This window comes from Bombina bombina, chromosome 1 (genome assembly GCF_027579735.1).
Source record: "Bombina bombina isolate aBomBom1 chromosome 1, aBomBom1.pri, whole genome shotgun sequence".
NCBI lineage: Eukaryota > Metazoa > Chordata > Amphibia > Anura > Bombinatoridae > Bombina > Bombina bombina.
This window is the reverse complement of record NC_069499.1, coordinates 1,586,022,788-1,586,037,179: the sequence shown is the minus strand read 5'-3', so window position 1 is coordinate 1,586,037,179 and position 14,392 is coordinate 1,586,022,788. Positions and strand designations below refer to the sequence as shown.

General features: G+C 36.6%; 1 protein-coding gene across 2 annotated transcripts in view; it reads right to left on the bottom strand.

Annotated features, from left to right (window-relative positions):
* RAB40B (RAB40B, member RAS oncogene family) overlaps nt 1-14,392 on the bottom strand; it is a 319,276-nt gene that overhangs the window by 38,662 nt on the left and 266,222 nt on the right. For both annotated transcript variants that reach the window (XM_053710367.1, XM_053710359.1), the window contains exons 5-6: nt 9,029-9,106; nt 2,472-2,694 (exon numbers count right to left, since the gene is read on the bottom strand). In XM_053710367.1, the coding sequence (XP_053566342.1) occupies nt 2,472-2,694; nt 9,029-9,106 (301 nt within the window). The remainder of the gene's footprint in view (nt 1-2,471; nt 2,695-9,028; nt 9,107-14,392) is intronic.

Below are 14,392 nucleotides of genomic sequence, written 5' to 3'. Positions count from 1 at the left end.
ACATATCAGTGCAAGTGGGACACATTCTAAGAGGGGGTTCCACAATGGCTTCCAAACAACTTAAACAAGGATTTTCCTTAGTGTCAGACATGTTAAACAGGCTAGTAATGTAACAAGCAAGCTTGGAAAACACTTTATTCAAAGTAAATAATACTTAGAAAAAAATGGTACTCTGCCTTTAAGAGAAAAAAAGGTGCACAAACTCTGCAAAACAGTGTAAAAAAGCAGTACACTCAACAAAATTTTTACAGTAGCATCATAAAGCCTTAGTAACTTTGCACAGCTATGCAAATAAACAATTAACCCCTTAATGTAAAAACCGGATTGACAAAACGTCAAAAACTGGTAAAAAAAAATTTCAGCACCTTGCCACAGCTCTGCTGTGGCGCCTACCTGCCCTTTATGAACGATTTGTGGGGGAAAAAACTTCTTTACAGCCCTCAAACACAGCAGGACCATCTGGAGAAGCAGTTGGATGTCTCTGAGGAAAAGAAACTGCGCAACTGAGGCACGAAAATAGGCCCCTCCCACCTTTCACTCAATGTCATGGGGCCTAAAGGAAATACAACAGAGTGTTTCCTAAACTAGCCATGTGGGTTAATAACCCTTAAACAAGCCACAAAGACCCCTTAAAGTCCCTCAAAAAAACGTTATTGCAATAATAATAAAAGCGTTTTTTCCGTAGCAGTGTCACCAGTAACTAATGAGCCCTTTGTGTAAGCTGGGATTCTTACTAAGTCTCTGAATACAGCTTACCCTTCCCTCATGGGGATATTGTCAGCCTTTTCTAGAATTAACACAGTCTGTCTAGAAAAAATTTGTCTGAACATATTTTCTGCCAGAGAGTAAATAGTACACAGCGGTACCATTTAAAATAACAAACTTTTGCTTGAGAAAATAAAAACTAAACATTTTTGTCACCACACTCACTTTGCCCTTCCTAGCAGTTAAGCAGGCAGAGAGAATAACTGGGGGGTGGAGCTAAGGGGGGAGCTATATAGACAGCTCGCTGTGGGTGCTCTCTCTGCCACTTCCTGTAGGGAAGGAGAATATCCCACAAGTATGGATGAATCCGTGGACTCGATACATCTTACAAGAGAAAATGATAATAGATGTGAAACTTTAATTTCCCATTAAAAGGGACATGAAACACAAATTTTTTCTTTCCTGATTTAGAGAGAACATGCAATTTTAAACAACGTTTTAATTTACTTCTATTATCTAATTTGCTTCATTCTCTTGATATCCTTTCCTGAAAAGTATATCTAGATAGGCTCAGTAGTTGCTAATTGGTTGCTGCATATAGATGCCTTGTGTGATTGTCTCAACCATGTGCATTTCTATTTCTTTAACAAAGTATATCTAAAGAATGACGCAAATTAAATAATAGAAGTAAATTGGAATGCTGTTTAAAATTGTATTCTCTATCTGAATCATAAAAGAAAATTTTTGGGTTTAGTGTCCGTTTAAGCTTTTGTTTGTATAAAGTCACGTTTTGATACCGGACTGCTATCTAAAGAAATAAAACATGATACGTTTATGATTTTTTTCTATCTTACTTGTTCACCACAAGGTGGTGCTGCACTAACAAGGCTCTAAGAACCAATGTGAGTGCGAGACATGACAGGACTTCAGGCTCCTTACAACAGGAACACCCTTTTAAACTTGTGAAACTGATGCTCCTCACTTATCTTTACATGCGACTTACACGCTATAAAGAGGTCATACAATGACAAGCCGCAGGTGTTGTTACTGTGTGCAGTTTGATATTTTTCATCCGTATTTACTTGTGCCCTCACATCTTTACCTAAAAGGGACAGTCAGCACCAAAATGGTTATTGTTTAAAAAGATAAATAACACCTTTACTACCCATTCTCCAGCTTTGCACAACCAACATTGTTATATTAACATACTTTATAAAATTTCTAAGCCACTACAGACAGCCTCTTATCACATGCTTTTTTATTAGCTTTTCACAACAGGAGACTGCTAGTTCATGTGAACAATATAGATAACATTGTGCTCTTTCCTGTGGAGTTGCGTCTGTCACTGCACTAATTGGCTAAAAAGGAAGTCAATATATAATAAATAAAAAGTCATGTGATCAGGGGTCTGTCAGAAGATGCTTAGATAAAAGTTAATCACAGAGGTAAAAAGTATATTAATATAACAGTGTTGGTTATGAAAAACTGGGGAATGGGTAATAAAGGGATTATCTATCTTTTAACCAATAACATTTTATGGAGTAGACTGTTCCTTTAAGAAGCTATACCGTTATAGAAATGATTAATATTTTTGCTTTTTTGGGGCAGCTTCACTTGGCTCTGCTTTAGTTTGGCAGCCATTACATGTTTTAACAATTACCTACATAAACCATACAGATCTCACGTGCGATCAGGTTTGCGCGTGGCTGCATGACACAAGATGTAACGTATCCTATATAGGCTCAACTGGGATGTGTTGGACGTACCCTTGTTTGGCCTCCACAGACGGTCCATTCCATGCCTCATTAATACGATCCTTGCCAGCTCTGTGAATGACTCCGTAATGTTAAAGTTACACAGAGGACTGACCTCGAAGAAGGTCATGCCCAGCCGCTCGGCATAAGTTTGTGCTTGTTCTGTAGACACCTGTCTTTTGAATGCCAAGTGCAGACGGTTTCCCACCAGGATCTTGGGCACACCAGGTGCATGCTGGGGAACAGATAATATCACAGTTATTTATGCCTATAAAGGAAAGCAACACTCTAATGCAGTTTAACATGATGTAATAGACTTGTTGCACAACGGTTAAACACATAGCGAATTCTGTTCGAGTCACAATGTGTTGCTGCTCTCAAGCAAGACATTAGCGATGTCTCCCTGCAACGGGTTTACTGATCATTGTTACACACCCCCAGCTTTGCTTTTCTGTAGATATTAAGCAGAATATATTAACCCCTTAAATACGCTTCGGGACAATTCTGTGAAGCTCTCGGCTTATGTGAGAATATCTAAAAAGAAATATCCATCAATAATATTAGTTCCTTCACAGGATTCTCTATAGGTAAAGTTTACATTACAATCTGTGTGTCTACCTAAGGGGCGTAACCTGGGTTTTTTGTATGTGAGACATGTTACCATATAGTGTTCAATAAAATAAGCTTAAAGTGTGTATTGAAAGTCCAAATCATAATTATGCATTAAAAATCATACTGCAAAAGTATATAGGGAAATGTGAATTAAAAATTACAATGTAAAATTCCAGTGTAAACAAAACCTATATTTATTGTACAAAGTAATTTTAAATAAGACATTAACATTGCGTGAAAATGTAAAAAAACTGAACGAGTACTTTATAATTCTATTGTAAAATGAGTCTCGCAGACTTGGCGGCAGTGGGCAGGACAGGGGCATTTCTTGAGGGCGTCTGAAATTCTCTCACAGGTCCTGTCACATTCTGTAAACATTTTACTCCCCTCGCCGTTTCATCTCACAGAATGTTCGCTTTCAAATAAGTTTCAAAATATGCAATGTGCTTCTTGCATGGATAGAAAATTAGAAGCATATGTGTGAAAACCCTGTGATTCAATTTGTATTTTGCCCAGTGTCATCTGTTATAAAAGCACAAATAGATAACTTCACCATTTCAGACCATGCCCCGATATCATTAGAGACACGGTGGGAAACAGACAGATATGATCCAGTTAAGAGTTACGGCTTCCCACGCTACTTAGCAAACAATTTAGAATTTAGAAACCGACTCATTGCTATATGGCACGAATATGTTCAACAGAACAAAGACTATATACATAAGAAAGAGATCTTCTGGGAAACTGCTAAGGCAGTAGCCAGAGGAGAAATTAAAAAATTTACTATTAGGTTTAAGAAAAAGCTATATTTAAGAGAGACTGAAATTTCTAACTATCTAAAAAACAAATATAACGCATATATTGCATCCCATACACAGACTAACTGGCAAAGTTACATGAAGGCTAAGCAAGAATGGGAAGTTTTTCTATCACAAAAATTTGCTATCCAAGAACTGAAGAACAAAAGTAGATTTTACAGATTTGGAAATAAAATAGGGAAATTGTTAGCGAGATCTGTAAAAGATAGGAAACCGATGCATCACATTAAGTCACTAAATATTGACGGCAAAAAAATATTGAATCTTGACACAATCAAAGCAGAATTTTATAAATACTTTAGGGACCTATACTCAGTAGCGGATATTAATGTAAAAAATAAACAAGATTTTTGGGAAAAAATTACATTACCTAAGCTTTCGGCGGAAGATTTAGAGAAACTTAATGCACCAATTAAAGAATTGGAAGTCTTAAACGCAATAAATAATCTGAAGTTGGACAAAGCCGCCGGACCTGACCTTCTACCAGCAGAATTTTATAAAATTCTCAAAAACGAAGTAATAGGTGTACTTACGGAATTATTTAATGACTATTTAATTAACTATAAGATTCCATCTCCTAACTTTGCAGTCTCAAAAATAATATTACTCCTAAAAAAAGGGAAAGATCCTGAATCAATAGACTCTTATCGTCCAATCTCATTACTAAACTCCGATTACAAACTATTCACTGCAATTTTGGCAGATAGACTGAAGTTAATTATGAGTCCGTTAATACACAAAGATCAGGTTGGCTTTATGTCTAAGAGAAATTTGTCAGCAAACATACGCAAAATCTTTCTATTAATAGACTTCTTAGCAGATGTTAAAAATAAAAGTGAACAAAACTCCGCCATTCTAGCAGTTGACGCCCATAAAGCATTTGACTCTATTATCTGGGACCATTTATTCTGCTCTATGAAGAATTTTGGGTTCAAAGATCAGTTCCTTGAATGTATTCGTGCCTTATATTCCAATGCAACCTCTATTTTGATGGTTAATGGCTCAAACACTACATCCTTCCCTATTTTATCTGGAACACGACAGGGATGTCCAATTTCACCGCTTTTGTTTAATTTAGCAATTGAACCCCTTGCAGTTACCTTAAGAGATAATTTAGGGGGGATTAAGATAGGCAAAATCCCTGTTAAACTTCTACTTTACGCAGATGATTTGATTTTACTTTTAAAGGATGCCCAGACTGAAATTCCCAAAACTTTGGAAATTATAAAAAATTTTGGTTCTTTTTCAGGTTACACAATTAATATATCCAAATCAGAACTTCTCTGGTTGAGTAAGCATCACCAAAACCAATATACACCCCCTTTTAAAGTAGCCCCGCAATACATCACATATTTAGGAATCCAGATCAGTGCTAATCCAGAAGATTGGTTTAGTTTAAATTACCCACCTCTATTTGCGAAAATCAGATTTGAGATGATGAAATGGGATAATCTTCCACTCTCAATTACCGCAAGAATCAATGTAGTTAAGATGATCGTCTTACCTAAAATATTATACTTAATGCAAAATATCCCTCTAATTATACCAAAAAAATATCTTAGCAGGTTAGACCAACTAATGAGACGATTTATATGGGGGAGGGGTGCGAATCGAATATCATTATATAAACTGTCACAACTAAGGCAATATGGTGGATTGGCACTACCCAACTTTGCTATTTACAATAGTGTAAGTCTTGCAAAAATCGCAATGGACTGGACTACGGGCGGGAACTATATTGCATTTACAGAAGCAGAACAAAATTTAGTATACCCTCTCTCATTAAATGCGCTTCTGCACTGCCCTAAAAAAGTAATTCCAAAGAGTATTAAAAATAAACAATCATTATATCATATTATAATTGTATGGCAAGACATACGACGCAGAGTAGATAGTGACCCCCATTTTTCAGATCTACTTCCTATTAGAGGTGACCCACGCTTTCCGCCTGGTATTAGCAGTCAAGTATTTGGGAAATGGGCCACAGTAGGACTTATTTATTTAACACAACTTAGAGAACCTAATCTACAGAGTATAATGCCATTTGAAACTCTTAAAGAGTCTTATAATGTACAGAATGTGGATTTTTTTGCATACCTTCAAGTGAGACACTGGTTCTTTAAAGCTATGGAAGATAATAAGCTTCCATGGACCCATTCAGGAATGAAAATGGGGCTAGCATTATTTAAGGCAGGTAAACGCTCCATTAAATACTGGTATAATATGATCATTACTAAGACAGGGGAACTAAATATTGTACAGATCTGTTCAAAATGGCAAACAACGATTGTAGATCTAAAAAGGGAACAAGTAAAACAAAGTATAATTCTCTTGGACGAGGCCACACTCGCGGCAAGCTGGCGAGAAATGCATATAAAACTTTTACATAGAATATACTTTACGCCTGCTAAAATAAATAAATGGTCGACACAAGGTTTAAGGGTATGTCCACGTTGCTCTTTAGCCGATGCTGACTTAACCCATATGTTTTGGAGTTGCCCAAAAATTAACCAGTTTTGGAAACGGGTACAATTTTGGTTAAATAAGGTGACAGCTACAAATCACATATTAGAACTACAACACATAATTTTCCTACTAGACACATCAGACAGACTGATAAATAGAGCTTTCTGTAATACGGTAATTCTGGGTGGAAGATATCTCATCCTTAAAAATTGGCACCAAAAAAATTCACCGACTATAAATAATTTAACATTTTTATTACAAAGACAATATACAATAGAACAATTTGATAACGCAATTAACTCTGAACAGCAACATAATAGATTTAATTTAAAGTGGTTAGATTTTGTTAAACACTACAAAAACATCAATTTACAGAACCAGTTACTATCACCATTAGAGAATATAAGTTAAGATGCAAACCTCTTTTTTCCCCTTTTTTTTTTCCCCCTTTTGTTTTTTTTTTTATTTTTTCCTCTCCCCCCCTCCTTTGCCCCCCCTAGAAAAATTTAAAAGCTAAAAACTTTTCCTTGAAGCCGGTCAGGAATTTGACAATTAATTTGTAGGTGGCTCCACCTTTCTCAATAATTTAAAGGTTGAAATTATTTAAAATTTACACTGGACTACCCGAATTTATCATTTATTACTGTAAAGACTTGCCTTTTTGTTTTTGTTTTTTTTCTTTGTTTTTTAAGGCTTATAATAATGAAGTTAGGGTAAATCCCGTGTTAATGATTATTGTGATAAAGGAAGAAAAGTGAAATATTTAATATCTGAAAAGGTTATAATTTTATTTTCATGTATATCTTATCTGTATGTCTGCTCCATGTTTTCTGGTTCCAAATGACATAAGTGTACCATTGATTATGTAATTTTTTGTCTTTTCCTTTTCTTTCTTATTTCTGTATATTTTTTTTTTTACCTTTAATAACAATAAAAACATTATATCTAAAAAAAAAACATTTTACTCCCCTCGCCGTTTCATCTCACAGAATGTTCGCTTTCAAATAAGTTTCAAAATATGCAATGTGCTTCTTGCATGGATAGAAAATTAGAAGCATATGTGTGAAAACCCTGTGATTCAATTTGTATTTTGCCCAGTGTCATCTGTTAAATTCCCTCTCCCTGCAAGATTAATTGGGGCTACCAGATTCAGTGCCCCCTTTTTTTAATTAATATCTAAGTGAGGTGCACCCGTTACTTTCCATGACAGTGAATTTTAAAGAATCAGGAACTTAGACATAAGAAGCAATGAATAAATGTTTTTTTATTTGCACAATTCACAGTGCAGCACTATAAAACAAAATTTATGCTTACCTGATAAATTTATTTCTCTTGTGGTGTATCCAGACAACGGATTCATCCATTACTTGTGGGATATTCTCCTTCCCAACAGGAAGCTGCAAGAGGATCACCCACAGCAGAGCTGTCTATATAGCTCCTCCCCTAACTGCCACATCCCAGTCATTCGACCGAAGACAAGCAAGAGAAAGGAGAAACTATAGGGTGCAGTGGTGACTGTAGTTTAAAAATAAAAAACACCTGCCTTAAAATGACAGGGCGGGCCGTGGACTGGATAAACCACAATAGAAAGAAATTTATCAGGTAAGCATAAATTTTGTTTTCTCTTGTAAGGTGTATCCAGTCCACGGATTCATCCATTACTTGTGGGATACCAATACCAAAGCTATAGGACACGGATGAAGGGAGGGACAAGGCAGGCGCTTAAACAGAAGGCACCACTGCCTGTAAGACCTTTCTCCCAAAAATAGCCTCCGAAGAAGCAAAAGTATCAAATTTGTAGAATTTAGAAAAAGTATGAAGCGAAGACCAAGTCGCTGCCTTACAAATCTGTTCAACAGAAGCCTCATTTTTAAAGGCCCATGTGGAAGCCACCGCTCTAGTGGAAAGAGCTGTAATTCTTACAGGAGGCTGCTGGCCAGCAGTCTCATAAGCTAAGCGGATTATACTTCTTAACCAAAAAGAAAGAGAAGTTGCTGAAGCCTTTTGGCCTTTCCTCTGTCCAGAGTAGACAACAAACAATGCAGATGTTTGACGAAAATCTTTAGTAGCCTGTAAATAAAACTTTAAAACACGAACCACGTCAAGATTGTGTAATAGACGTTCCTTCTTTGAAGAAGGATTAGGACACAGTGACGGAACAACAATCTCTTGATTGATATTCTTATTGGATACCACCTTAGGAAGAAACCCAGGTTTGGTACGCAAAACTACTTTATCTGCATGGAAGATCAGATAAGGGGAATCACACTGCAAGGCAAATAACTCTGAAACTCTTCGAGGCTAAGAGATAGCTACCAAGAACAGAATTTTCCAAGATTAAAGCTTGATATCTATGGAATGCACCACATCTCTCTAGCTGCTTCCCTTGTCGAGAGCTGCAAGAGAATGACTGGGAGGTGGCAGTTAGGGGAGGAGCTATATAGACAGCTCTGCTGTGGATGATCCTCTTGCAGCTTCCTGTTGGGAAGGAGAATATCCCACAAGTAATGGATGAATCCGTGGACTGGATACACCTTACAAGAGAAATTATAGTCTGATCTAAACACAAAAGAACATTTGGAAAAAAACGCATAGCCTTGATTTTTGCCCTTTGTGGTTAGGGCCCAGTTCACAAAACAGACTGAGGCAGCTGGTCTCATAGGGTCTTATTACCTCATCAATTTCTTTTATCCATCGATCAATTCCATCGAAAGACCAGCGGTTTGTGATATCATAAACCAGGATCACTCCCTGCAAGTACAAGAAAAAAAAGTCAGATGTCTGCAGTTGTGATTAAATTAAATGTCATTTGGTTCCTGCATTGATAAAGCACCCGTCTATCCAAAACTCCCATTGGCAGTTTAATGACATAACATGCGCTTATACTGGCACATAGTAATAATACAAACATCACACAAGGTATATCCCTATACTGACACATACTAATAATACACACATCTCACAGGGTATATCCCTATACTGACACACAATAATAATACACACATCTCACGGGGTATATCCCTATACTGACACATACTAATAATACACACATCTCACAGGGTATATCCCTATACTGACACACTAATAATACACACATCTCACAGGGTATATCCCTATACTGACACACACTAATAATACACACATCTCACAGGTTATATCCCTATACTGACACACACTAATAATACACACATCTCACAGGGTATATCCCTATACTGACACACACTAATAATACACACATCACACAAGGTATATCCCTATACTGTCACATACTAATAATACACACATCTCACAGGGTATATCCCTATACTTACACACACTAATAATACACACATCTCACAGGGTATATCCCTATACTGACACACACTAATAATACACACATCTCACAGGGTATATCCCTATACTGACACACTAATAATACACACATCTCACAGGGTATATCCCTATACTGATACACACTAATAATACACACATCTCACAGGGTATATCCCTATACTGACACACACTAATAATACACACATCTCACAGGGTATATCCCTATACTGACACACTAATAATACACACATCTCACAGGGTATATCCCTATACTGACACACACTAATAATACACACATCTCACAGGGTATATCCCTATACCGACACACACTAATAATACACACATCTCACAGGGTATATCCCTATACTGACACACACTAATAATACACACATCACACAGGGTATATCCCTATACTGACACAGTAATAATACACACATCTCACAGGGTATATCCCTATACTGACACATACTAATAATACACACATCTTACAGGTATATCCCTATACTGACACACACTAATAATACACACATCTCACAGGGTATATCCCTATACTGACACATACTAATAATACACACATCTCACAGGGTATATCCCTATACTGACACAAACTAATAATACACACATCTCACAGGGTATATCACTATACTGGCACACACTAATAATACACACATCTCACAGGGTATATCCCTATACTGACACATACTAATAATACACACATCTCACAGGGTATATCCCTATACTGACACATACTAATAATACACACATCTCACAGGGTATATCCCTATACTGACACACACTATAATACACACATCTCACAGGGTATATCCCTATACTGACACACACATCTCACAGGGTATATCCCTATACTGACACATACTAATAATACACACATCTCACAGGGTATATCCCTATACTGACACATACTAATAATACACACATCTCACAGGGTATATCCCTATACTGACACACACTAATAATACACACATCTCACAGGGTATATCCCTATACTGACACACACTAATAATACACACATCTCACAGGGTATATCCCTATACCGACACATACTAATAATACACACATCTCACAGGGTATATCCCTATACCGGCACATACTAATAATACACACATCTCACAGGGTATATCCCTATACTGACACATACTAATAATACACACATCTCACAGGGTATATCCCTATACTGACACACACTAATAATACACACATCCCACAGGGTATATCCCTATACTGATACACACTAATACACACATCTCACAGGGTATATCCCTATACTGACACACACTAATAATACACACATCCCACAGGGTATATCCCTATACTGACACACACTAATAATACACACATCTCACAGGGTATATCCCTATACTGACACACACTAATAATATACACATCTTACAGGGTATATCCCTATCCTGACACACACTAATAATACACACATCTCACATGGTATATCTCTATACTGACACAGTAATAATACACACATCTCACAGGGTATATCCCTATACTGACACACACTAATAATACACACATCTCACAGGGTATATCCCCATACTGATACATAGTAATAATACACACATCTCACAGGGTATATCCCTATACTGACACACACTAATAATACACACATCTCACAGGGTATATCCCTATACTGACACAAACTAATAATACACACATCTCACAGGTATATCCCTATACTGACACACACTAATAATACACACATCTCAAGGGTATATCCCTATACTGACACACACTAATAATACACACATCTCAAGGGTATATCCCTATACTGACACATACTAATAATACACACATCTCACAGGGTATATCCCTATACTGACACACACTAATAATACAAACATCACACAAGGTATATCCCTATACTGACACAAACTAATAATACACACATCTCACAGGGTATATCCCTATACTGACACAAACTAATAATACACACATCCCACAGGGTATATACCTATACTGACACACACTAATAATACACACATCCCACAAGGTATATCCCTATACTGACACATACTAATAATACACACATCTCACAGGGTATATACCTATACTGATACATAGTAATAATACACACATCTCACAAGGTATATCCCTATACTGACACACACTAATAATACACACATCTCACAGGGTATATCCCTATACTGACACACACTAATAATACAAACATCTCACACGGTATATCCCTATACTGACACACACTAATAATACACACATCTCACAGGGTATATCCCTATACTGACACACACTAATAATACACATATCTCACAGGGTATATCCCTATACTGACACACACTAATAATACACATATCTCACAGGGTATATCCCTATACTGACACACACTAATAATACACATATCTCACAGGGTATATACCTATACTGACACACACTAATAATACACACATCTCACAGGGTATATCCCTATACTGACACACACTAATAATACAAACATCTCACAGGGTATATCCCTATACTGACACACACTAATAATACAAACATCACACAAGGTATATCCCTATACTGACACAAACTAATAATACACACATCTCACAGGTATATCCCTATACTGACACACACTAATAATACACACATCTCAAGGGTATATCCCTATACTGACACATACTAATAATACACACATCTCACAGGGTATATCCCTATACTGACACACACTAATAATACAAACATCACACAAGGTATATCCCTATACTGACAGAAACTAATAATACACACATCTCACAGGGTATATCCCTATACTGACACAAACTAATAATACACACATCCCACAGGGTATATACCTATACTGACACACACTAATAATACACACATCCCACAAGGTATATCCCTATACTGACACATACTAATAATACACACATCTCACAAGGTATATCCCTATACTGACACACACTAATAATACACACATCCCACAAGGTATATCCCTATACTGACACATACTAATAATACACACATCCCACAGGGTATATCCCTATACTGACACATACTAATAATACACACATCTCACAGGGTATATCCCTATACTGACACACACTAATAATACACACATCTCACAGGGTATATCCCTATACTGACACACACTAATAATACACACATCTCACAGGGTATATCCCTATACTGACACACACTAATAATACACACATCTCACAGGGTATATCCCTAAACTGACACATAGTAATAATACACACATCTCACAGGGTATATCCCTATACTGACACATACTAATAATACACACATCTCACAGGGTATATCCCTATACTGACACATACTAATAATACACACATCTCACAGGGTATATCCCTATACTGATACATAGTAATAATACACACATCTCACAAGGTATATCCCTATACTGACACACACTAATAATACACACATCTCACAGGGTATATCCCTGTACTGACACACACTAATAATACACACATCTCACAGGGTATATACCTATACTGACACACACTAATAATACAAACATCACACAAGGTATATCCCTATACTGACACACACTAATAATACACATATCTCACAGGGTATATCCCTATACTGACACACACATCCCACAGGGTATATTCCTATACTGACACACACTAATAATACACACATCTCACAGGGTATATACCTATACTGACACACACTAATAATACAAACATCACAAAAGGTATATCCCTATACTGACACACACTAATAATACACACATCTCACAGGGTATATCCCTATACTGACACACACATCTCACAGGGTATATCCCTATACTGACACACACTAATAATACACACATCTCACAGGGTATATCCCTATACTGACACACACTAATAATACACACATCTCACAGGGTATATCCCTATACTGACACACACTAATAATACACACATCTCACAGGGTATATCCCTATACTGACACACACTAATAATACACACATCTCACAGGGTATATCCCTATACTGACACACACTAATAATACACACATCTCACAGGGTATATCCCTATACTGACACAAACTAATAATACACACATCTCACAGGTATATCCCTATACTGACACACACTAATAATACACACATCTCACAGGGTATATCCCTATACTGACACACTGTCATGGTATATGTGAGGTTAATAAATATATATATTTTAATCATATATCTCCAGATTAATAAATCTGTATTTTTGATCAGACATTTCACCGATCAGAAAAAGAAAAAAATGATTCATTCCTCTCAGACAAACTGACTTCAATCATGTTCAGCTCTTCCCCCATTTAGTATGCAGACAGGATGTCTCCAAAGGCTTGAGCATAACCTTTGAAGCCCCCTCCTGCTGTGTAAAAGGCAGCATTTTGATACATAGAACAGGACACAGGCCCATATATATGGATTTCCTCCAAGAGAAATGCCGATCCGTCTGAAGAAATGTGAGAACTGCAAACATTTTTCAAGGGGAACTGATAATTAGCACAAATTTGTTTTGAATGACTCAGGCTATGTGGCTGATAATACCAGATGTGGTGATTAAAATAACACAGAGAAAACAAAGACAGATGCTGAGGTATGACTCTGGAAGTTCACGTAAGCAGACAGCAAATAAACATTTTTTTTTCTCTCTCTGTTTAAATACATGCCCCAGAATGTATTAAATATAGAAATTTGGGAAATTGTCTAATTCTATATTATTATTACATGGGTATTTGCTAA